The following is a 27052-nucleotide window of genomic DNA, read 5'->3' on the forward strand; positions in this document are numbered from 1 at the left end:
TATTTTTATTTTTTTCTCTATTTTTTAAATTTTTCTCCCCCTTTTTTTATATTTTCTCTCTCCCTCCCTCTCTCCTGGCCGCACAGTCTCTCTCTCTCTCCCTCGACCTCTCTTCTTCTTCTTCTTCTTCTCTTCCTCTGCAACCACCGGAGAACACCATCTCCGGCCACCATTTCATCACCATTTCCAAATCTTCATTGTTTATTATGAAAATGGTTTTGAATCAATGGAACAAAAAAGTGAACAAGCAAGACTTACAGAATTACAAAACGAAGCCCTTCAAGTACTCGGGGTCTCGCTTAGCCCTCTCCTGGAACTTCTTGAACCACCGATCCAATATATCCATGGGCACCACCAGCTTGGAGCCATCGACACCACAAAACGACTGCATAAAATTGAACAGATTCTCCCCAACCTTCATCGCCAAACGCTCAATTCGCTTCTCGGCGGTGACATCCAGAGACGGCAGCGTGGCCAGGTCCTCGACCAAGACCCCGATCTTGGCGGAGAGTGGGGCGGCGTCGGTGGTGAGCTGGAGCTGGCCACCGGGCTCCGGCCAGGGGAGGGAGAGCACCGCCGAGGGTCGAACGACGGTGACGGCGCCGCAGAAGAGGAAGGCGGAGCCGGGAGACTGGATGTAAACGGCTAGGGCTTTGTCCGCCGGCAGCTTGAAGTCGTTTAAGAGGAATATGCACATTTCACGAACCTGATCGTACGCCTCACCTATGATCGGAATCGAGAGAGGAGCTTGCTTAGTGTGATTGATGCAAACCAAAATTGAAAAGCAGAGAAGATTGATTGATTGATTGATTACCTACGAAGGTGTTCATGTCGAGGAATCCCTAATTGTGTTAATTTTGGATGGTGATGAAATGGTGGCCGGAGATGGTGTTCTCCGGTGGTTGCAGAGGAAGAGAAGAAGAAGAGAGGTCGAGGGAGAGAGAGAGACTGTGCGGCCAGGAGAGAGGGAGAGAGAAAAGATAAAAAAAAAAAAAGGAGAGAAAAATTAAAAAAATAGAGAAAAAAATAAAAAATAATAATAATAATAGAAAATTAGGGGCATAATAGTCATTTCGGATCATTTTGGACTTGTTATATGAGAATTTGAGAGAATAAGGACTATTCAGTTTAATTTAAAAGGCAAGGGACCAAACTGTTTTTCAGGAAAAAGTATGAGGAGTAACAAGTATTTAATCCATATCATAAATATGACCATGGTTAACACTTTATACCTCAATTGTTGTTATTTGTAGTAAAACGCATTATCAAACAAGTAATTACCTCATGGATGATGAGATTTACACAAGAAAAGTATTAGTTACAAAATAGAGAACTTTATTACACAACTAGGGACTCGCGCCTCATTTACTATATATACATAAATTTTACCACTTTTACAGCAATTCATTGTCACATCTGTAAAATAGTTCTCAGACTTGTAATATCAAAAATAACCACAAATAAAATCTTGATTACTACTTTTACAACAATTTGTTGTCTCATCGGTTAAATAGTTCTCAAACTTGTAATATATATTGAAGAATTACCACAAATACAACCTTAGTTACTACTTTGGACCTCAATTGTCGTGAAATCAAGGGAGAACGTCAGCAAATAAGTAAATAACTCCTAAATGATAGCAGTTACAAATTAGACAACCTCATTACACCATAAATGACTCACTGCCAGTTTACTTATATATATGAAGTTTTACCAGTATAACAACACATTCGTTCTTTTATTGGTAAAGTGGTTCTAAAAACTTTTTTTTTTGGACTGATTCTAAAAACTTGTAATAGTGAAGTATTAACACTTATAACAATTAGATTACCACCTTTTACCACAATTCGGTTTCATTGGTAAAATGATTCTCAAACTTGTAATAGTGAAGTGTTAACACTAATAACAACTTGATTACCACAATTCTTTGTCTCATCAGTCTTTTGGCTTAGACTTGAAATATTGAAGCATTATCACAAATAGAACCTTGGTTACTACTTTTGACCTCAATTATCATAAAATCAGGAGAGAATGTAGTTAAATAAAAAAAAAAAAAAAGGAGAGAATGTAGTTAAATAAGTAATTAACTCACGACCAAAATAGTTACAAAACAGAGAACCTCATTACACCGTAGAGGACTCACCCCCAATTTTTAGCACACATTTCAATTGTGTGGATAATTTAAAAAAAAATCTTGACAAGAACAAAAGAAAAGGATTGTTTATTTGTGCTCTTTTTAAAGCTTGAATTCTTCCTAATGTTGTTGCTTTTCAGATTATTTGGATGTTAAACTTGGTAATGTTTGAAATTGCTCATCAGTTTCATGCTTCAATTTATGAAATGTATGCTTTTGATTCTCACAATGGATGTGAATCTTCAGTAGCCATTTTGAACTTTTATGCGTTTAGTAGATAGAAACGGGCAAAACTAGCGTGCTTGTCGATGGCTCTTTTTAAAAAGATAGTTGGACTGGCAGATTATTAAGTGAGTGAATATGGATGAAGTTAGGAACTTGACATGTGCTTTTATGCTTTTGGGTGTTATTGAGTAGCAGCGTATTGAGAGTGAGAGCAGAGGTTTGATTTTTAATTTTCGTCATTTGGGTTCCCTTCCATCAAGAAATCAATGATTAGGTATACATTTCTAGCATGAGGTGAAAGTCCTGAGGAGTTTGATGTGTCAATTGGTGAAAGTCAGAGCATCTCCAATGGATTTTTCTTTTGACTTGTGTTAAATTCAAATTTGACATGTGACATGACAACCTTCATTTTTTGCTAATCTTACTCCAACCAATATGTCAAAACTGTTTGCTATTTTAATATATTCTATTTTATTTATTTTGTTTTTGCTTATTTTGTTTTGGCTTGTAGAATTAATTTTTTTATAAAAATAAAATTTCAAACAGATAGGGCATCCTCATCTCTTTCTATCTCTGCTTCTTCTGTTTCTTTCTTATCTTCTTCCCTTCTCTCTCAGATCACGAATACAAATTGGTTAGATTATCAGGAATCCAAGTCCACCTTTAGACTTAAACACTAACATGCTCCATCTGGGGCTTCTTCCCACACAGATGGTTGCTGCAGAAAAGAAGAAGAAGAAGAAGAAGAAGAAGACCAATTTTAGGCCAAAGACACAGAGAAACCAGGCCCTGAAAATGGAAGTGCATTCAGTGGTTCCGGTAATATTATTTTGGCAGTAGATGTCTTTCTGCGAATTTTGTTTCCAAGTCCCCTTCCTTCCTCTCCTTCCAAAACTGTGCGTGGTGGCGTGTCGCCTTGCATCATCATCTTCTTCCTTTAACCCTTTTGATTTCGCAGATCATGCAAAAGCTTTAGAAAATAAACAAAAGTGAAACAGATTGGTGAATGGGTTTGATTTTTTCTTGATTTTGCTTTGATCTGAGTACGAAGAAGAAGAAGAAGGAACGAGAGAGGAGAGAATAAAAAAAAAAAAAGACAAATTTGAGAGACCTGTCAAATTTGTCAGATTTATTTGATATGTCAAATCCATGTAGGATTTGAAGCATGGGTTGGAGAGGTTGAGATTGTCATTTATATCTGTTGGAGGTCTCCACGTGGATCTAACCAATCCGTTGGAGATACTCTCAAGTTTGGTGTCATTTTGTCATCTGTTCATATGCTGCTTGAAGATATTCAATTGTCCTATGCCACAACCTTTCCCATTTTTGTTTTCTTTTCTATCTCTCTTCTTGATTTCCTTTAAACCTCTCTTTCAATTTTCTTCTGCACAAACTTGTCTCTTTGAACAGCTTGTCACTACATTAACAATACCCCAATAAATAAAAAGAAAACCTAAATCTGAACCACATAATTAGGGATGCAAATGTCACAATCCACTACCTGTAAGATAATTGCCATAGACAAATACCATCGGAACTTGTTTCCTAAGGGGATCGGTAAAGATCAAATGCACTAAGTTACAAACAATGTTAATCTATCCTGATGGTACTTTTTCTAGTGATGAACAACACAACGACACAACCGGAAGCTTTCCGAGAAAACAATGTAATATTGCTACCCATTCAAAGTTCAAGTACATTTATCATCATGTGAATCATTCTAAAGTTCCACCTTCTTGAGATTTGGAAAATCACAAAGTTCAAGATGTTATATGTTTCCACATGAACGTATTCTCAATCAAAGGGCATCTAGACAGAAGCTCGCCAACCACTACCCCATTGAAATAGACACGACTGAATATGAGCTTTTTAACTGAAAAAAAAAACATAGTATGCTCCTGAACAAAGCCAATTTGGGATCAGGCAACATCAGCGAAGACTCGAGTAAACAATTGGGACACTATCGCAATTTCAATGCACGTACCACATCCTTGCTCTCGGTCCAACTCAATTTCGAAGAGCTTTCCTTTGTCCGTCATATTTTCTCTTGTACTTGGAACCGATTTCTTTCTGTTACCTCTCTTCTACATCAGTCATTCCCCTTTGAATATGAAGAAAAACTTAAGAGTGTGTTGTGACATATCCTTCCTCAACACTCTTCCTCCTTCTTCTCGTCTTCTCCTCTTCACTTTAAGGTTTTATCTCGGCAAAAACAAAAATCGGTACCATAACAGAACTAGTCGATTTCAGACCTAGCCTTCCTCAACCGCACATCCTCCTTTTCTTCATCTTCTTCTTTTCAATTAATTAGGGTTTTCTAAGAGAGTCTCAAGTTTAATAATAAATAAATTACCGCGACTTTTACTCCCCCCTCTCTCACTCTGCTAGGGTTAGGGTTTTGAGTTTTTCGAGTTGTGCGGCGTCCTACTTTCATGGTTGTAGCTATCGTATCCATGACTGCCAGACTTGCGACCAAATTGTCGCTCAAGAAAGGAGAAGAACCAGTGGACTTGGGGAATCTTAGAGTTCCGAGGAAGGAGTTTCTAGCCCGTAACTTTTATTTTTTGGTAGGGAGCCTGAACATTTGCAGGTCGGTGGTGATGGATTCGTTCCGGAGTGCTGTGAGGTCGATGTGGAGGTTGTCGGGGACCGTGGAGGTCCAACCACGGGGTAAACATTTTCTGTTTACGTTCACTCATGAAAGGGATGTCGCTCGTGTGAAGAAGAGTGGTCCGTGGGGTTTTCAGCGAGCCATGCTTCTCTTGAATGATTATGATGGCTTCTCGGAGATCTCTTCTGTGAAGTTGGACTTTGTCTGGATCTGGATCACGCTGCAGGGCATATCTTCAAGCATATTGACGAAACCTACCGTCCAGTTGATTGGTGGGACAATTGGAGAGGTCTTGGAGGTGGATCGTAAGGCGTTGCGCAGGGGGGACGCTCGGGTCTGGCTGGTTCTTTCCATCAATGATTCGGTGCCCCTTGACTGTAGGGTTAGGGTTTCTCCTGTTGACGTTCTAACCCTAAGATTTAGGTATGAAAGACTCTTAGGGCGTTGTCACTCTTGTACAATGTTGAATCATGGCGGCCAGCGTTGCCCTAGGGAGGATGATTTGGAGGTTGACTTTGTGGTGGAGGCGGGATCGCAGCGGCCAGCAGGACCAATTGTTCCATCTTTTGTCTTTAGGGCTAACGTTCAACCTTCTATTTCCTCTTCACTGCTTTCTGCTTTCAGGGTTCCCAACTTGCTGAAGAAGAAATCAGTGCAGATCCGAACGCTCCCGGAGGTTCTGGCGTCTTCCGGGACTGAGGGAATATCTACTCAAGCTCTAGTGGTGGGGGTGCGTCGTCCCAGAGAAGAGGATGATCCTGAGGATGGTAAACGTGCCAAGCACGGTTTGGCTCTGGTTCCTGTCAACCTGCAACCGGAACACCTTGGCCTGGAGTTTTATGCTGAAGGTTTGGTTGATGTGAAGGTGACTCAGGCTCCTAAGGTTTACAAGAAGAAGGGCAGGCCCCGTGGTCGGAGAAACAAGGTAAAAGATGCACCGGCGGCGTCCACCTGTGACGGCTTTGTGTCCATGGCATCAGGGTCCCCTGACGGAGGGTCTGCTGGTGAGCTTGGGTTGGAGGTTGGGCCGGTGTCTTTGGAGCCCGTCTCCCAGTCTGCAGGGGCGGAACCAAGTAGAAGGCTATATGGGCTCAAGCCTAGACAATATTTTGGGCCAAAAACCCCAAAGTATATATATATATATATATATATATATATATATATATATATATATATATCTACCTTCAGCCCATACCAACCCAAAGAAAAAAAAAAAACAAATTATCTGCAACCTCCCTCAACTCCTCGAACTCTCAGCCTCGCCTAGTCGCCTCTTGGACGCACAACGGCGCAGCAGCCATCATGTCGATGAGATGCAGCCAGTTCTTCTCTTCGTGATATTGAGTCGACTTATTCTTCCTGTACTGATTTTCATTGCAGACTTGCAGTCATCTTCTCCGGCTTTCCCCATCCAAGCTTGCTTTGTTTTCTGAGTTGCTCCAAAACGGAAGGTCTTTCTTTTCTTTTTAGCTAAGTCTCTTGATTGGTTAAGTTTGTTGATGGAATTAGTGTTCCTGATCAATTCTCTCTTGATTGGTTTAATGGGTTTGTTGATTGAAATAGTGTTTCTGATCAATTCTCTCTTGATTGGTTTAATGGGTTAAATGGGTTTGTTGTTGATTTCTTTTCTTTGCTGATCAATTCTTGTCTTTGGTTTAAGGTACGGTTATCTTTTCTTCAATTCTACATCGTGATTCGTCCGTCCTTTTTCTTATTCAATGGCATGCGTTCTTTTCTCTACTCTAGTAATCAATAAAATGGTCAATCTTTCTTTGGAAATCTGAGAATAAGGTAAATGTTTGAATGATGCAAGTGTGTTCGTTTTGAGAAATTTGGTATCAAGATGGTCAGTTGGGGTCTTATTCCAAGTTTACCATACAACTTTGAGTTCAGTAATGCACTGTATCTTGATAATCCTCAATTCGACCTTGAGTCCTGGTTTAAAGCTCATAGCAAGGTTAGTGACTTTTCTTGAAAGGAGTATATATGTACAATCTTTGGAATTGGTAAGTAGGAACTAGAATCAAGATGAATTAGGAGGGGAAACATAAATTTTCCCAGATTTTGAAGGCCAATACAATTATGTACTAATTGTCTGCAAGTGAAGCAAGAATAGAACAATCGGGGGTAAAAACCTATTGAAAGATTCTTAATTTGGACCGAACAATCAAACATGATTCCACTTGAAAAAAAAAATTTAGTGTACTTTTAATTAGCCTAGACAAGTCTCGGATCCTGGTTCCACCACTGCCAGTCTGGGTAGGAGATGATTCCCTCTGTCATCTAGGGTGTGATGTGTCTTGTTTGATGATGGCGACGTACACCAAAAGGGTCTTAGGCATCAAAGTGATCAAGGAAGTGTCTCACGCTAGGCGGCGTAGGGTCTTTCGTAGTTTATTTTTTTGCTTTGGCTAGTAGTTTTCTCCTTTGAACTGTAGTTTTTTTGGATTTCCTTTTGGTTTTTAGTACTCTAAATGAGCTTGCATTGTAATATAAGGGGTGTTTGTACCCTTCATGCTTGACCGAGTGAGGTTGTTATAATTTCGATCAATGGATTAGTCTTCCGTTGCCCTAAAAAAAAAAAGTCTCAAGTTTTATCGTGGATATTTAATTGAGAATTTTGAAAAGAAAAAAATTATAAGGTTAAGGGGTAAGCAAGTTATCACAATCGAATATTCTAGACCATTAGATTTATTTTACATTTGAATTATATCTGACGGCCTAAAATATTCAAAAAAGTTAGTGTATGTCATACATTAATATACACTAGAATTTTCCTATTTGATAAATATTCTCTAATCTTCTTAACTCTACTCTCTCTCACCTCGGGAAACCCTAACACCTCTAGTTGCAATTTCGTTCTCGTCCGGCGGCTCCCGGACGTCGGGGCTGGCCTCCGGCCACACTGCAGTCATAGGTTTGCTGCCGGACGGGAGATCTACTGCCCATGGGATTGTCGGCGGGATTTTGCTCGGGTTCGTTAGACAGTTCGGCTGGGAAGGTGCGAAGGATGATCGTGCTTTACGAGTCCGGTTGTAGATTCACGCTGCTAGGTTCTTGGATCGAGGGTGCCATGGATTCCGATCGATGGCGGTGTGCGGTTGCAGGGCCTGGACAGAGATGGGTCTTTTATGTTGATGTAAGTCGCTGAGGCATTGGCTCGAGACGGCTTGGATCACCAGGACAAGAGGGCATAGCGAGGCGAAGCGGGTCATGCGACATGGGTCGGAAGACATTCAGCCGGACGGGTGATGTAAGACTGGGTGGTGGACGGATAAGGTGGACTGGCCCGAACCAGATGATGGACCTGGTGAAATTTTCTTGGTGGACTCCCCTATTGGGCCAGAACTGTTTGGGCTGGGGTTCTGCCCTAGTCCATTGCTATTTTAGGCTAGGGTTTAGGCTCTTGGCCCAAACCTATGTTTTTAGCTTTTGTCTAATTACAATAAGTTTCTTGTATTGGGAACCTAACGAGTCTAGTTTTGGCTTGTCTATTCGCTATGTTTTTTCCATAGCTTATAGGCTCGCTTTTAAATGAGCGATAAGTTCAAATATAGTTGGTCTATCCTATGTACTACTGTGGCTCCTCCACGAATCCTTGTTCTGGCCATTGTTATGTGTCAGCGGGTGAGTATGTAATGGCCTTCTTGGCATGCGCTATTATCAATGAAATTTCAATTATTTCAAAAAAAAAAAAACACTAGAATTTTCCTAGTTGGGGTCATATAACCACATTATGATATTCATGACTATCATTCTACCAAAGGATGTTATGAATGCAGCTGTGCTTTGGACGCACTAGCTGGAGAAAATTGATGTTAAGAGTTAAACCCGTTTGTTTTTTGTTTTTGTATTTTTTTTTTTACTTAATGGGAAGTTAGAGGTGTTCGCACAAAAATTTTAAAGATTTGTGATAAAAGTGATGTTAAGACTTTTAGATTATGTGGAGAGTCAAAATTTTGTGACATAACTTAACACTCTCCTCATTTTAGAGGAACCGAATCCCTGTTAAACAAAGAAAACCAGGTTTCCACACTTCCACTAGGGGGGCTTCGAACCAAAAAATTTAACTAATATGTACCATTTTGCTAACCTTTTTCACACTATTTTTCTTCATCTTTTGAAAGATGATATTAATGGCCTCATCCATGATTGTCCACAACAAAGTACATGCAAAAATAAACTTAGCCGAAAAGAGAGAGTGAAATTTGAAAGCGTAGAAACTTATTTATTAATCTTAAAATTCAAGGAGAAGATTTCATACTTCGATTCTCAAAGTACATGTAGACAGTAGATACCAAAACGGCAAAACTAATCATAAATCAACCACAAAGGACCAAACAAACAAGCAACCTTTCTAATTATTTTGTTTAAAGCTCAAGAGGAATAGAAGGGGGAGAAGAACCACCACGAACCCGAAACGAATGGTTACATATTTCGGTTTCTGAAGGAGCACGAGTGCGATCTAGACTTGAAGCGCATCATTTTCAGGCTTGCAAGGTCAAGAAAACTCGAACATTCGTCGTGGAGTTTAAAAAAGAAAAGAATGCATATAACAAGAATAAGCTCAGGAGAGATATCGCCATAACTTCTAATTCCAACCGTACAATAGCATAACTATATGCTTCTCTTTCTCCATGAACAAAAGTCGCACCAAGAGAGCCATGGTCAAGAGCCAAAGCAAAAGAACCTGCAGAGAAGATGAGGAAGAAGGAGAATCGAGGAGAGGGAGAAAGAGATATTAATATATATGGAAGTTGACTACTAGTAGTGCTGGTGAAACAGGGTGGATGATGAAGGTATCTATTTATAATGAGGAATGGTCACAGAAGGAAATAAAGGCTGGTGAGTATAATGGGGTCTTTAATGGAAAAATAAGGTGATGGGTCTTTTCAAATATAGGACTGAGTCGAGAGACACTAGGCATAATGATTGTTTGTTTCTTGGGATTCAAAAATTTCCTCTGTTTGTTCTCTTCTCTTTGTTGTCTTCTTCCTCTTTCTGACTTCCGTTGATCATCACTGTTAATCTATATGAGTAAATTTAACGAAGAGTCTTATGGACCGAGGTCCACATGCACCATGAGTTTATTTTTGATACTATTTATAAACAGTATTGGGAATTAACTATAAATAGTAACAAAAATTAACTCATGATGCATGTAAACTTTGGTCTATACTAAAATTTTCGTAAATTTTAATCCACCATGAAATTGAGTTTGACCATTTGAATTCCCTAGCCTTTTCCCAGCTCTGCTAAATCTCGGCCTTCCATACATCGTAAGAGAATCATTCAATTTCTCGTCAGAGAGATAGAGAAAGAACATGATCACAGAGCCCTATATATGTAGGTCTCTCTTCAAAGTAACCCCTCCTCTTTTGTCTCTCTCTGCAAATTTTTCCAGAATCACACAAAACCAAAACTCTAATTCTCATGTCTTATGTAATTATTATACCTCGCCATGCATGCAGTAGTCTCAGAATTATTGGGACCTAGCTTACCTAGCCTGGAACGTATTGTGAAGTCAATCTCACAAGGGCTTCACCATTTAATGGTGTTTTGACCCCTTCATCTGTCCTTTTTATGCGTCTCGTTATGGCATGGTGATGGATATCTTTTGTCTCAGAGACCCTGCAAAGTCTTAAATTCTTATACTCGAGTGCACCCGACTGTAAACGCTAAATATATTACGTTCTGATTCAAAGTTTCAAACCCGTGAAGATTACTGAGGGATTTCATCATGAGCCTACTTCGTCATGCTAATGTCACCTACAGTGATGTGGGGGACCTAACAATTTAACTATCATTTATATAGGACGCGTTTTGAGTTTTGACTTTTGACCAACATGCTCAGCGCAAAGGTAGAGTCGTAGAGAGAGGTGAAGAGGTTGGACTGCAGGGTGTGGTGCCATTTTTGAGTTCCATCGGCTATTATTCCCTTTCAATTCCCCTATATTCTGTAATTCAAATTCCCTGAATAAGGTTGTATGCTCGATCGGCTTAGATATTTAAGATTTGAAGGCAATTTCATTTTGGGAGAATCTTCAGTGCGTGAAGATACACGCACCGTTGAGATTAGACGGTTTTGAGTTTGAGTGATAAATAAATAACCCCACATATAGAAGGCTTAAATTGCATATATTTGTTATATGTGGACTTACACCGCCGTGTATACAAGAATTTTCGTTTCATTTTTTATGAGAAGAATGAGACCACTTGAACAAAGAGAGATATTGCGACAGTAAAAGTGAAATGGAAGGGCATCTAATTCAACAATCCTCAATTAGTAAAGATGTGATCCGTTACATTTGTCTAGCTAACTCTCTCTTTCTGTTCTTCTTAATTATTAATTCAACCTTCGGCTTTTTCTTCCTCAATACAAATCTCACGGCAATTTCCTACTCTTCAATCACGTGTAGTCCTCTTGGTTGGTGAATGAATTTATTTTCCCTAGCTTTCTCATCTTTTTATTTTCTATATCTTTTTTATTTTATATTTTAAAGAGAGATCGAAAAGACTAAAAACACATATTCGCATAATTAACAAGAGCTATAAGATCACCCCATTTCACAGTGAATTGAGTAGATAGAATCGACTGATAACCATTGAGAATTTGAGATGATGATATTTTTTTTGTTCATCATATTGCATTAACTATATATTTTATGAATTGTGGTTGTGGCTTTATGTATGTAAGATAAGCGAGTTCATGAATCGTTGTTAATACTTAATAGTACTGAGGACTTTTGAATTAAAGTTCACTTGGTGGTTAAGGACGTGGGGGGCGCTCCCTCGGTGTTATATTTCAAAAGGATTCTCAGATCGATCTACTCATGGCCCAAGTGAGCTATTACTACAAATTAAAACCACTTAGGTGATCAGTCTTGTTGATTTATTGACCTGGTAAGTGTAGACTATCCTGCTTATCCACAAACAACTAATTGGTCAAGACTTGTCGGTGAAGCAATACAATACTCGACTTTCCTACCTTTGACAAATTGACACAAAGATAACGTACCCACATCGATGATCCCCACAGTCAAGTCTCAACCCCATATATATATATTTCCACCTAATAATTCAGATTCATTACAAGCAACCACATGAACAGTACAAAACTACAAACTGCATGTATTAGATTCCGATTTGAGCTATAGTTTTCAAATGCATGACTCACTGAGCAAAGATTCCATACGCAACCTCTAAAAGATCCCAATTATATATATATATATATATAGGAACCCTAGCTTTTGAGTATGTCTGCATTAAATTGGGCACATTTCAAGATCGATGAAGCTAGCTAGCTACGTGGAAGATGAACATGCATGCTGGAGAAAATGGGACAAGCTCGAATTTGTTGTCTGTTTCTTGTTCCATTTTAGGTCTATTTTACGTGTCTTGTTCCAACTTAAATTATATATCATCGACTTCATGTGCTTCAGTATTGACTATTGAGCTCTAGGGTTTCAACTTTCAAATATGAAGAAAGAGCATCCACCCATGAAGATATGATCATCTTCTTTAATTTTGTACGTGCCCTTGCTTTAGCTAGCTAGCACATTAAGCTGGCGGTGATCATCTTCTTTAAACGTTATACGTCCGCCACGTTTAGGACAATGACCCATTCATTTTGTCATCGATCACAATTATTGATAAGATGATAAGAACACATTAACTGCTCCCATATCAAAGTCTTCTGCAAGGAAAATTCTGTTCAGGTTAATTAGTTTGAATGTATTAATAAGAACTACTCCTGCAAATGGGAAGATATAAATGTCACTGTATCAATTATTGCTTTGCCTTAATTAATTTGTTTGAGGCAACTCGTTAATGCCTAGGTTTTTTTTTTTTTTGTCGATTGACAAATTCTTCATCCTTGAATGAATAAGGCTTATTTCATACAGTTTATTTACTCCTAGACTTTTAATAAAAAAGAGAATAACACATAATTCCCACGGTCAAAATCATATAATAATTGTCCGAACTTTAAACAGGGGAGAAGACTCAATAACATGCTGAGAATGTGTATAAATATAACTCTTACATTAGAAAAATATAACTTTGCTTATGAGTTTATAAGGGTTTGGGTCACTCCATCCATTGTCAATTGGTTTTGGATGTAACCCCAGATTACTTTGGTTACCCACGTTTGGTTTCAGCGATGGCCACACGTGTTCACCGTCACCCAATATAACTTGTTCACGTGTATGACTTGAGAAATCGCCACAATTACTTTATCATAACACTCATATATATAGATGTCATAAAGTGATCGAGAACAAGTACATACCCGAAAGAATTCAAACCAATTGAAAAAGGGGGGTGAAATTTGCACACCCAAAATTGCAAATCACACACCCTTTCATTTTTTTTAATAATATTAAATATTTCATGTCACCTCTTTTTGCACTTCCTAAAACACCCTCAAAGTTAATTTTTTTTTTTTTTTTGGGTCTTTTCTTCTCTCTCTCTCTCTTTCTCCCCCTCTCTCTTCCAGACCACGACCAAAATTCTCACTTTTCTCTCTTTCTTCTCCAAACAACATACCAGAAAGTATTACTGGGATCGGTTCGGATCCCGTTAAAATTTCAAGGAACAATCACCGAGATCATTTTATGAAATCGGTTCGGGTTTGACGCTAAAAATTTCCGAAACTGAACAGAAGCCAATCAATACGATTGTTGCCATTTTCCTGTTCCTAACAGCCACCACCAAGACGGCAGCAGAGCGCTCCGACGACAACCTCCTCTCTCTGCCCGTTCTGGCAGTTAGGAGGATCCCAAACGTAGTCGTCTTCCTCTTCGACTCAGAGACTCCGATCCTACAGATCGGGGTGGACAGAGATCACTGCTCGTCTCTAAGAAGCTGGAAACCGATGGTGGTGATGAGTCGGCGGCAGCGGCGTCGTCTCTATCTCTTCGAGGAATCCTATGTCTCAGTAGGAGCAGGTGACAGAGGCATCTTAGAACGACGTCGAATCAAGTACATCGATGGTGGCTTTACACTTACAGCAATTTGGGGTGTTTGTCGCAAAATCGGGTTTCTGGGTTTCAGTCTCTGAGAGATGAGTTTGAGAGAGTTCATTAGTTTTAGGCTTTTCATCGAAGGAAGGAGTCCAATTTTGTTTGCATTTTTGAGTTTTGTCATGGTTTTGGAGAAGAGAGAGAGAGAGAAGAAAAGACCCCAAAAAAAAAAGGGAAAAATGCACCAACAGTGTCCGGACACTGTGAGGACTGTCAAAATGATACCTGAACTTACAAAGTTATCAATATGATACCTGGACTCATTTTTTCGTATCAATATCGTACCTACGACCAAATTCCGTCATGGAACCGTTAAATTTTGCACGTGTCACGCACGTGAGTCACTTAATTATGACAAAAAGACCGATTTACCCTCAAAAGTTTTTTTTTTTTCTTTCTTTCTTTATTTCTTTCTTTCTTTATTTCTTTGTTTCTTTCTTCTTCTTCTCTCTCTCCTCTCACTCTCCTTCTCTCCTCGCCAACACCACCGCAACCAACACCAGACCACGGCCTCGCCGGACCTCTCCAAGGTCTTTCTCTTCTTCTCCACTCTCCTCTCTCTCAGTTTAGACATGTCTTCTTCACAAATCCGAACTATTTTCCTAGATTACACACTGATTTTGATTTCATCTCCTGCTTCAACAAGCTATTTGTCAATCAATGATGTTCGGGTCGACCCGAATTTCTCTTTGGACAATGGGTCGATGATGATATACACCATCGATCGGTTCTTTAACTTGTCTTTCTTGGAGGCTGATGAAGCTTCGGCGCCGGCTCCGATTGCTAGAGTTTCCGGTCAGCCACACCGGTCTTTCGGGTCAGTTGCAGATCTGCTTAGGTCTGAAGGTTGTTAGATCATGGACGCGTTTCTTGATGCCCAAATGTTTGGGTTCAACCAAAATACGGCGCTGATGGTTTTCATTGCCGTCAAAGACTACTCAAGGAACAACTCCGATTACTCAGTGATTTCCAGGTAGCACGTGGTCCAGAAGCTGCTGTCGACTTTTGAAGAAGGTTTATTATCAATTCGATCAAGATAGGTGACGTCCCTGTGCTTAATGATGTTCCAGTGGCCGATCAGGACCTGTACTAGGGCTTCTTTCTGGTTGTTGATGGCCTCAATCGCTTGCTGAGATCACAGCAGCAAATGGTGAGGCAAGAACAAGACCCAGTTGATCAAGAAGATGGTGGTGCTGATTTCATTGATGGGTCTGAGTAAATTAAGTTTCTTTTATCTCTATCTTGCTCTCTTAGTTCAATTTTGAGCTTTTTGTTCTGGATTTTGGCACAATTTTGTTGTTTGTTTTTCTTATCTTCTTATGAATGCAAGATTTTGTTTTGGTTTGTGTTTGGCGAGTGAATGAATGCAAGATTTTTTTTTGGTTGAACTGATTGAGAAAGGAAATGGGCTCGATGGGCGCGGCGATGGTGTTGGTTGAACTGATCAACTGGTGTGGTCTGGTGTTGGTTGCGGTGGTGTTGGCGAGGAGAGAAGGAGAGTGAGAGGAGAGAGAGAAGAAGAAAGAAAGAAATAAAGAAAGAAATAAATAAATAAAGAAAGAAAAGCAAAAAAAAAATTGAGGGTAAATCGGTCTTTTTGTCGTAATTTAACGGTTCCGTGACGGAATTTGGTCGTAGGTACGATATTGATACGAAAAAATGAGTCCAAGTATCACATTGATAACTTTGTAAGTTCAGGTATCATTTTGACAGTCCTCACAGTGTCCGGACACTGTTGGTGCATTTTTCCCAAAAAAAAAAATCTGACTTTGAGGGTATTTTAGGAAATGTAAAAAGAGGTGACATGAAATATTATTAAAAAAATAAAAGGGTATGTGATTTGTAAATTTGGGTGTGCAAATTTCACCCCCTCTCAAAAAAAAGCAACTACTATAACTTTAACTGGGCGGTTGAGTGTATGATCGGTAATGGTGGATGACAAAAGTGTAAGGGAAAAATTCACCAACGGTGTCTGGACACTTAGGGGACTTTCAGAATGATACCTGAACTTACAAAGTTATCAATGTGATACCTGGACTTATTTTTTCGTATCAACATCGTACCTATGACCAATTTCCATAACGGCTCCGTGACGGAAATTGGCCGTAGGTATCACATTGATACGAAAAAATGAGTCCAGGTATCACATTGATAACTTTGTAAGTTCAGGTATCATTCTGAAAGTCCCTAAGTGTCCAGACACCGTTGGTGAATTTTTTCCAATTTTGCACGTGCGATGCACGTGATACCTACGGCCAATTTCCGTCACGGAGCCGTTACGGAAATTGGTCATAGGTACGACGTTGATACGAAAAAATGAGTCCAGGTATCACATTGATAACTTTGTAAGTTCAGGTATCATTCTGAAAGTCCCTTAAGTGTCCAGACACCGTTGGTGAATTTTTCCCAAAGTGTAATACTTGAAAGTATCGCACTTTTTAAATTTTAAATTTGGTGTCTCTAACGAGAAGAGGTGCAATTCTACTAGTTGGCCACTATAAGAGGTGGTTCTGAACTTTTGATAATCAATTAGAAATGATCAGACCTAATTTCTCGGCAACCATGCAATTTAATTGGTGGAGATCGAATATCATATACACAGCCAGATTAGCCAGAGCAAAAGCTCAGAATCTCAAATGCACTAATCACATAATAAACAAGTTATATGTCCATGATAGTGCCAAAACCAACCCGAATATATAGTGATCAGGGTTGTCTGGTTGCCGACCTTCGAATATAGACCAATCAAGTTGCGAACATATATAGGATGAACCAATATAAGTCATAGACGACCATTAGTTCGGAACCAAAGCTTAGAGTACTATATGCAAATTAGTTTGAAGAGATTTACATATGAAAGATGTAAGTAAAAGTAAACCAAAGGAAGACCCGTCCACAATGTCAGACAACGTTCAATATATAAGCGAATTGTGATGGATGTTAATAAACACAAAGAAGATAAGCGAGATAACATAAACATAAGAATTATTTTTTCTTAGCACTAGACCAGTATTAATACCAATAATTCGAGTATGTTATATACAGATACTGATATAATTGTACGCACACACTGTTTTACTCTTTATGTAATTGATTACACGTTTAGGATTCGTGTTCAATGTTTTCGGTATATAAACCATTATCAAAGGGGATAACTTGTCATTCAAGACATACAAACATACATGACTTTAATGAAACTTTGTTGAAACATCAAACATCGATCTCTTGCTTTTGGCTGTATAGTAAGGTACGTTGACAACTCAGAAACCTTTCATACTTACCTACTGTGTGGAACCTTAAATCCATTAGGAGTTGTCAACGTACCATACTTGTGCAAGCTACTTCAGAAACTAAGACTTGACACGATTGAAACTCCGGGTCATAATGGATTTGCACGCATCTTTCTTCGAAAACGATCGATATCGGATTAAAAATCATCATTGGCGAGAGTTGACAAGCTTTAACGTACATGATTATGTGAAGCCGAAAGAGGTTTGAGAATTCGAATTATCCACAAGCATTCTTTTCATCCCTTTTCCAAACGTCTTGTACTAATTAAGGATATGATAACTACACTCAATTAAGTACCTTTGGACGGGTGGGATCTGTTAATTATAAGCATGTAAGGTTCGTTTCCAATCAAGTTACAGTCACATATATACTTTTTGGACTGGTTCAACATTTGGGACCCTTTTCGTCTGTAATGTTGTTTTAGCGGGACGATGTGATTGAATGTTAGAGACGATCGCGAACTTGGATCCACTCGATCTCTTTTTAAGTTAAATTACCGAGTTCTTCAGCAAGTAAGCCTCCTCCAAGAGCTATCTCTAAGTTGAATGTACCTATGAACGTTTACGTTTTATTTCAATACCCTAAATTCGACTTCATTGTTGATTTTAGAAAGTGCTAGGGATCGAAAGCAATTAGCATTATTCATCATTCTAGTTTGTTCGATCTGCTCTTCATTTTCAAAATGTTTTTTATGGACTAATTTAAAATGAAATGTCGTCAGAAGGTAGATCGACATCATGAATCATGTACATAATTGGAGTTTAAAATCTTCAAGGCTATTGGCATGCATGTTTGATGGAGACGGTGGTCCTTCATAAATCATTGTATTTTATAATTCAATTATGTGGTCAAAAAAGTTGGCAATAGAGGTTGAAATTTTGAGCAAATTTTAAACAATTGGTAGGTTATCGCTTCTCAATTCAAAAAACTTCAATAAAATGTAAGCAATGATCAAAAGAATGCCCAGACTTGGAATCATCTGATCAACTGATGATTAATTAATTCTACGTCTCCAAACCATGTGAACGATTCCATGCATGTTTCCGTAAGTAATATCGAGAACAGACTTCTTCACCCTAATTATTTTTTTTTTTTTTTGATCGGGTTAGTTGTTAGTAACTCACACACCCTAATTTGAATATATAATTAATTAATAAGCAGTTGCAGCTTCTTGATCACTTTATGAAAAATAAGTAGTTCTTTTCAAGTATATATACTTAATTAAAACAGGCAAGGCAATGATGATCATGTTTATAAACAAAAACAAAAACAAAATGCTCGACAAACTGACTCAAAAAGAACTACGACTAATTAATAAATGTACAAACGACAGCATGCATATTTCTTTGCTTCGCTTCGCTTCGATACTGCAATAATTTCGGATCTAAACGAGAGGAAAGAAGTGTTCTTGCATGATTTGCCCGATGAATATACGACGCAAGACCCAGTCAGCAACGACTAAGAAAAGCACATAACAACGAAGTGGCTCCCTTTGCACCTTCTGGGCGTGGGTTTTTGGCGCCAAAATTATTAATACGACGAAATTAAACAGTACGTGGCGCACGGGCCTCGCATTTTCGCAAAACCCACTATAATATGCAATTCGAATATTCTGAGAATGTACCATTTATATGCCGTCTTCCAAAATTTATATCATAGATTATTATTGAGGACAATATTCCAAAATATATTAAGTGGCACGGCACGCCCTTTTATTCTTTCTGAGGCGGATTTTGGATCGTGCAATTTAACACCTTCTTATGAAGAGGTCGACTTGGACCACGCTGCTTTCTTGAATCTTTTGTAGATTGATTAATACTTGAATTGCTTTGGAACACTATCGATGTTCTATGAATCCCCATAAGTGGCAAGAATTCATGTTAATTTAGTCATGAAATCATATGATTGGAGCTTTTGGAGTTGTGATTTAAACATGGAAATGGCCAAATTGGGGGATCAACTAGCTCAATCTTTACCTAATTTTTATAGTTGAAGAGTTCCGGAGAAATCATTGTCATCTAGTTGTCAATTATATATATTCCAGTCTTGAAAGAAGATACAATTCGACCTGTACAGCTAAAACAATAACGAGATGGTCACGTCTCGTTACTAATCACGCAACTGACTAGATTTGAGATCATGTTGGCTTAGAATTAATGTTTATCTAAAATATATTTTGTATTACTTACTTGTTTAACAATTAGGAGTTGATTCTCGCATTATCTTTATTATCGAGTGACGATGATTATAGAAATAACAAGTATTTTCTTCGAAGCCTGAAACAAAGGTTTGAACATCCCGACTCAAGCCATGGCCTACTCTACCAAAGAAGATAAGTACTTTAAGACATTTGTCCTGTATTTCTGCTAGAACAACCACATTAGCCAAGTTGACAACATGTAGGAGGAAGAAAAAAAAAAAAACACAGTTCGTTTTCATAATGAGTATGATGGTTCACAATGAATTATATAACACGCACCTTCATGTGTGGTGAGGCAAAACACGTGTCTCTTATTATTTTTAGTCATTATATTTTTGTGATATTTAACTCCCAAGTGAAAATCAAATCTTTGCTATGCAAATAAAAATGTGAAATTTTTATATTATGAAAATAAACTTTTCTACACCGCCCATGTACACCGAAACGTTTAATTTCGATTAAAGTATGCATTTACGTCTACACTCAAATCAATCAGTGAATTTTCCCCACAAGAATAATGAGTTGCAAACAATAATTGCTCCAATGATACAAATCAACACCCTAGCTCATAGGAAAAACAGAGAAAAATGAGGAAGAAAGAATTCCCATCACTATTCAGCTAGTTTTTCTCTTTAAATAATTCCACCCTACCTAGCCTAGATTCACGCCGTCAATATTTCTTTTTATTTTATCTTTTTCATTTTAATTCTAGATAATATTATCACAAATTCTATATAAATAAATTTTAATACAAACTGCGCCACCTGACTCTCATTTCCCAATTCACCGAAAAAAATAAAAATAAAAAAAGGAATAAGCAAAATCAAAGGCCAAGAATATCCCATGCGATCCCCAAAGAGAGGCTCCCACTTATAAATACCTCACCTCTTTCTCCCCTCCTCTCTCGTCGTCGTCGCTCTTTCCCTCCCTTCCTTCTCTCTCTTCTAAGCTGACATGAAACTGGAGCTCGATCACGTTACCGACGAGATGTGCCGCACAATCGAAGTCGACGGAGGCGTCCACCCCTCTCCGGCCGCGGCCGCCGCGTCTGACGGAGAGTGCGCCGATGATCTCTTCATTCCTCCGCTCAACTTCGCCATGGTCGATAACGGCATTTTCCGGTCCGGCTTCCCTGACTCCAACAACTTCTCCTTCCTCCAAACCCTAGGCCTCCGCTCCATTATGTAAGCCTCTCGCTTCGTTCTTTTACTTACAGTCAGCTCTGAGTTTTGATAATGGTCTACGGCGTACTATTTTGAAGTCTGATTTGGTACAATTGAAGTTGAAAATTAACGTGTTTGTACTATTCTTTATACGTGAATTGCAGATGTCTGTGTCCGGAGCCGTATCCAGAGACGAACGTGGAGTTCCTCAAGTCGAACGGGATCAAGCTCTTTCAATTTGGGATCGAAGGCTATAAGGTAGTTTTGATGAATCTCCTGACTGGTCAAATAATATTCCGTTTAATAAGTTGGTATTATAGGACTCTATGCTGCTGATTTGAGTCGAATCTTTGAATTGTTGGTACATATCATCTTACAAAGAGATAAGGTGTGAAATAGAGGTTTGGAGGCTGCTGTTAGTTGCCTGACAATTAGGGAACATAGGAAGGCAATGGCTAGAAATCAGAAATGATACCAGAAATGCATGTTTGCTAGTGTTTTTGGTGAATATGAGCTAGTTAGTTTCGTCACGATTTCTCTAATTTTTGTTGTACCAAATTGTTCTTTTAAGTCGATAAAATATCATGTGTATGTCCTTCTTGCCTAACTGATTCTCCTTATCAAAAAACTTTAGTTGTTGAATCTTGCCTCTGCATCTCTGACATATGACATGTACTGTTGTGTTTGTGTATATTCCTGCTGTGCTTGTGTTTGGATCACATGTATCTGTTGGTTTCATTGTTTGAAGGCCATTTATTTATTATGATTCTGGGGGAAACAACTGTTGTGTTTTTTCTATGGTTTCTATTGCTATGTTGACAGTGAGCTCTTGTTGCTTGGATTTGTTCTGTTTATCACTCTGTGTCTAATGTATATTTGTATCTTTGTATATTTTTCACATTCCAATTCCACTAACCTTGCTGGAAACTAACTTTGACCGCTTCACAAACTTTATCTGATCTCAATTGTTTAATATTAAAGTATTCTTATCTAGAGTATTATTGTTTGAGGTGAAGCTCATAATTTTCTGTGCGCATTATGCACTCTCTTTTCAAATAATTTCTACAATCACTTGGAGTCAACCAGTGTGGTACACTATATTTTCTTTGAAAGTACTCTCCGTTAACTACCTTCACTGGCGTGTTGCCTCTAGCTAGCTCTTTACTAATTTGTGAGATTTCCCTAGGTATATTATGATAAACGAGTTATCTGATTTTGCCAAATATAGAGGTTTGCAAATTCTTGGGGAACCAGAATGGTGTCCATTAATTTTTATTAGATTTGAATTATGTATATAATTTATCAAATACTCTGGATTCGAGCACATAAGCCATAGCATATGGAAACATGATAACTAGTCTATCCTAAATTTATTATATGATCATATTAAGCTCTTTAGTAAGCTCTCCAGTATCTACATTATAGGTCTCTGTTTGGTTGGAGGAGTTAATAAGGACATCCTAAATGTTGATCCAGCCATCATGGATTAATTTAACAGATTTAGGAGCTTCTTTTATTGTTTTCTCTTAACATATAATAATGGGGAGATAGATGGTACAAGTGATCCTCGAATATAGCCAACAGAGCATTGGATATCTGTACAGATATCTAGACTGAAGTACGTGGCCACATATAACTCTAGTCTAGATGTCTGTACCTGATTGATTTACAGAATTACCTAGATAAATTTTCATTTTTTTTTTAAATAAGCCAAATATTCTCATCTCTTAAGGGAAGTGAGGTGATTTAGTTTCATTTATCCTAGACTGAAGTACTTGGCCACATTAATTACCTTCTACAGAGGTAGGACAATAAGCTAGTCAGTCTGGAAGCAAATTACCATGTAGAGCTGATGAATCCAACTTGTTAAATATGTAATTGATTGCATGAATGTTTTCTGAAAATTTGTAATAAGTACGAATTTGGTATTGAATTTGGCAAACTGATATTTAAAATTGCGAATTTCAGGAGCCTTTTATAAACATCCCTGAGGATACGATCCGTGAAGCACTAAAAGTTGTCCTTGGTATGCAATAAATTCACAATTTAAAACTTTTCTTGGCTGAATTACCAGAAGTTCAGCCATTTGAGTTGCTTACATTTATTTACTTGTCTGCAATGCAGATGTAAGGAATCACCCCATCTTAATTCATTGCAAACGAGGGAAGGTATGCATACTGTTGGTTTCTTTTGTGTACTTATTTCTGATTTCAAGTAGTCGATTACATTTTCAGTATGGTTGCTTACTTCGATTTCATTTTCAGCATCGAACTGGTTGTGTGGTGGGATGCTTGAGAAAACTGCAGAGATGGTGCCTGTCATCCGTTTTTGATGAGTACCAGCGTTTTGCAGCCGCCAAAGCCAGAGTTGCTGATCAAAGGTTTATGGAGATGTTTGATGTTTCTAGTTTGAAACATTTACAGATGCCATTTTCATGTTCGAAGAGGTAAAATCAGCCAGTATTATTGAATGGCTTTTGCTTCTTCTTTCTTTAGGTAAAGAAGAGAGTCCTAGGATCCACTGTAGAATAAACAGGAAAAAGTGATCGGTTCCTAGTATGCATTTCAGAGGACGGAATTATTCTTCTTTTTTTCTTATTGAAATAAATAAAGCATCCTACATATTGTGCTTCGAGTGTTACAACCCCTTTTTCGTTATATCTCACTCAACCTACTCTCCACTTTTCCATTTTCTTTTGAACCTTAGTTCTTCCTATCCTTTTCTTTCTAATTAAGATAGCAATAAATACAATTGTTGTGGATACTAGATATGCCCGGAATCGTTCTCCAAATTCAGGCCCCGTTTGGATGGCAGGAAATCATGGTATGGAGTGGGAATTAATTTCATTTTCCATGTAGAGGTGTCGTTTGGTTGCAATTAGATATGGGAAAGGAAATAAAAAATGAGATTTGACTGGAAATTGACTCCCTCATAAAGCCTGAATTGAATTCCTAGTAGGGGGTGGTATTCTAATTCCATTCCCACCATCAAAGGCAAAATTACATAAATTAGCCCTCTAAAAAATTTATATTCTCTCGCAAACATTCCTCATAAGTTAATGTCATATTTGTACTTTAATTAGTAAAAGGGTGTTATTGAAAATTATAATTTTATATTTCATTCTTATGACTTACCAAACATTACAATAGGAATGAAAAATAAATTTCATAATTTAATTTTCAGTAATGTTCCAAACACCCACATGGAAATACCAAAACCTATTTCATTCCATATTGGTCTGGAAAGGAAAATTAATCATTTTCCCATGTTGACATTCCTGCCAACCAAACGGGGCCTCATAGTTAGCTCGAGTTAAAAATGTAATATTGGTCATCCCCAGAAAGTTTCGGTAATACAAATCAAGATTGCAGCTCTTCATCTCCGCTCTGGCTAAATGAAAGGCAAGGCAGCTAGCTAGAAAGGCAGCCTGCCTAGTCAAGACTCGAGTGCATAATAAATATCCTAAAACCTTCTTCTGCAAGAATTCGAATTAACTTTCTATGAGTATTGTACTGATGCTGAATTTGAGAGTTCATGTACGTATGTCGAAATTGGCGATAATGGATCCAAAACTTAAATTGGAGTTCTTCAAAGTTTATGCTCTGTTTCACAGTATTTCAAATAAGAATAAAAGGATGAACATCCTTTCTGTAGTTCTAATGTTCTATGCAGTATTCATTCTGAAAGTATTAGAAGAAACATTTGCATTACTAAATGCTTTCTTTGCTAATGAAATATTCTGAATCAGTCTAATAACTGGGAAACCAAACAATGCATATCAAAATAGTGTGGTTTGTGAATCAGGAAAGGTGTGTCGGCAATGATCAGTGAACTCCTAAGTGCGTTTGACAATGAAAACACTAACGACAAAGGTGATTTAGAGACCTACATTCCCAAACATGTCCACATTTAAACTAGCAAGGCCTTCTTTTAAGCAAGATTATGATGATGGTAGATGTGTGGTATTGTCTAGTTGTTATCCCCTTGATACCATTTATATAGTGGAAAAGGAAGGTCAACTTGGTTATAATTTAAGATTGATTGGGGTCACTTTCTTCTTCTTTTGTCTTAAATTTTATAGAGCTGATAAACTTTTGCATTGTAATTTATATAGGGAATGTCTGTTTCAAACTCCAATGAACTTTACTTTTGTCTACCTAATTAAGCTTTTTCAACTGTTCTTTTGTGTTTCTTTATGTCACCCAGATCTTTCTTAGATACTGAGATGATTCTAGGTTTCCTCACCCTGACTAAAAATTAAAAAAGAAAGAAAAGGGGGTTTGATCTTCCTACGTTTTTCGGTTCTGTTCTGATCGGAACCTTATTAGATCCTCCACTCACACAAGTTGAATCCTCCACTCACTCTGTATATGTCATAAACCGAATATCGTTGTGGAATGTGGACTATACCGTCATTGTATTGGAACTGAAGATTCTCCTCTGTTCTTGAATTCGATCTTATCCTGGTTTTTGTTTGAGAATTGGAGGCTTGGTTATGAGAAAGTGTTTGCTTCTCATGTTTGATAAGCTGGCTGGAGAAAAAGAAGCCAGCTGCTTTGAAAAAAGAATGGAAGAAATCGATTCTCTTTGTCCGGAAAAAAAATATATATAAATCGTGTTCATTTTGTCGATGAAAGTTGTCATACTTGTTATCATAATATCATGTATGAAACCATGAATACAAAATAAATAAAAAATTTTAAAAAAATAAAACTATAAAATCCCTCTTTGTATCTCTTCTTTTATTCTTAAATAAATTTTCTCTAAAGGTTAAAAAAATAAAATTATAAATAAACTTTGCATAGTGTTAACATTTTAGTACATTTTATAAACGTAATACATTTGCGTGGATGATTGTCGATCATTAATAATTTTACATTTGTGTGGATGATTATCCATGGTTCTACGATTCTACATTGCACACTGCATATCATTCTCCGGAAGCAGCTTTCTCCCCAGGTCCCATAAACTATAAGGCTGTGTTTGGTTCGCGGAATTAGGGCATTGGGAAAGGAAAGTCATTCATTTTCTGTGTTTGGGATGGCAAAGGAAGGGAAAATGATTCCCAAATGAAAGGAAAAAGAGAGGGGAAATGGTTCCCCCCACCCACCCCAGGATCCACTTTCCATCCCAATTTCCTGCATTTATTACAAAATTATATGACTAAATTGTCACTGCTCCAAATCATTATTTGCTAGTTTTATCTATTCTTCTCTCATTTATTGGTTAATTGTATGTGATATATTCATGTAAATTCATCTCCTTTCTTTCTTCTCTTATATATATATATATATATATATATAATATGCACTGTGCGTTTGGTTTTTGATTTCATCTGTGGTTTTGATTTTGGTTAATGATTCATATACTTTGGTTATTGATTTCATCTGTGCGTTTGTATATATATAGTTTGTTATTGATTTGTCCTCTGTTTGGGGCATATGTAATCACAATTTTTTTTTCTTTAAACTTGAACAGGATAGGCAGTAGCTAGATTGATATAGAATAATTTCATTGATGCTATTATTCCATAGATGTGTCGTCATGATATGGAGGATTCTTCTACTGCTGGACAATATTAAGGATTTACTTAATTTTGTCGTCATGATATATATCATTGCGGAACGACATTATCGAAAGATACTTTACAAAAGACCAATTGAAAGCCCCAATATGTAAAACTTAGAAAAGAAAAAAAAAGAAGGTAAATTTATGAATTTGAATCTCAATTTTAATCTTGTTCTAAGCTTTCTCATTAGTATGAGGGTATTATTGAAAAATTAATAGGATTTTTTTTCCTTTCCTTACAAGAACCGAACACTACAATGGAAACTAAAAAGTGTATTATGATTACATTCCTAGTCTTTCCAAACACTGAAAAGGAAAATTGATGTGAATTACAATTTCCCAAGCCCATGAAAAGAACAAGGAATTGATTTTTTTTTATTTTCTTTCCTTTCCGCGAACCAAACGTAGCCTAAATGGAATTTAACTTCCCAATCTATTAGCCCAAAAAAAAAAAAAAAAAAAAACTTCCCAATCTAAGCTTTCTTGATGTTGTCAATGTAATTATCAAGTCAAAAGGCACTTGTTTTCTTCTCTTGGCCACATCTTGATATCATTGGCAAAGATAAAAAGCTACTTTTAGTGCAACTTGAACTCTCCTCTTTTCCCATCCTGAAAGCAACGCCGTGCTTATTTTTATACTCCTCTCGTCCTCTTCTTGTGCCTTTGATTGATGTGGAATTGAACTTATACTTTTAAAAATACTTTAGCTTCATCATGTCGGCATGTCACTGCTGCCGAATGGCTTCAGCCTCTTTAGCTTATCACTGTGATTTTGCTATTTTGGAGGGCCTAGTTTTTATAAGTTGACGAGTTTGAGTGATTATATAACTGACAGAA

General features: G+C 37.7%; 2 protein-coding genes across 2 annotated transcripts; one reads left to right on the forward strand and one right to left on the reverse strand.

Moving 5' to 3' along the window:
- Positions 1-236: 236 nt before the first annotated feature.
- On the reverse strand, positions 237-894 carry LOC133744032 (protein OPI10 homolog). Its single transcript, XM_062172160.1, has 2 exons — positions 815-894; positions 237-723 (listed from the first exon to the last, which is right to left on the reverse strand). Exons 1-2 carry the CDS (start codon positions 828-830, stop codon positions 263-265), a joined length of 477 nt encoding a protein of 158 aa, XP_062028144.1. The 5' UTR covers positions 831-894; the 3' UTR covers positions 237-262.
- A 19461-nt stretch (positions 895-20355) lies between these two features.
- LOC133725962 (tyrosine-protein phosphatase DSP1-like) lies at positions 20356-23281 on the forward strand. The gene is made up of 5 exons (XM_062153386.1): positions 20356-20668; positions 20812-20905; positions 22616-22673; positions 22772-22815; positions 22912-23281. Exons 1-5 carry the CDS (start codon positions 20439-20441, stop codon positions 23095-23097), a joined length of 612 nt encoding a protein of 203 aa, XP_062009370.1. The 5' UTR covers positions 20356-20438; the 3' UTR covers positions 23098-23281.
- The last annotated feature ends 3771 nt before the right edge of the window (positions 23282-27052 follow it).

This window comes from Rosa rugosa, chromosome 1, assembly GCF_958449725.1.
Source record: "Rosa rugosa chromosome 1, drRosRugo1.1, whole genome shotgun sequence".
NCBI lineage: Eukaryota > Viridiplantae > Streptophyta > Magnoliopsida > Rosales > Rosaceae > Rosa > Rosa rugosa.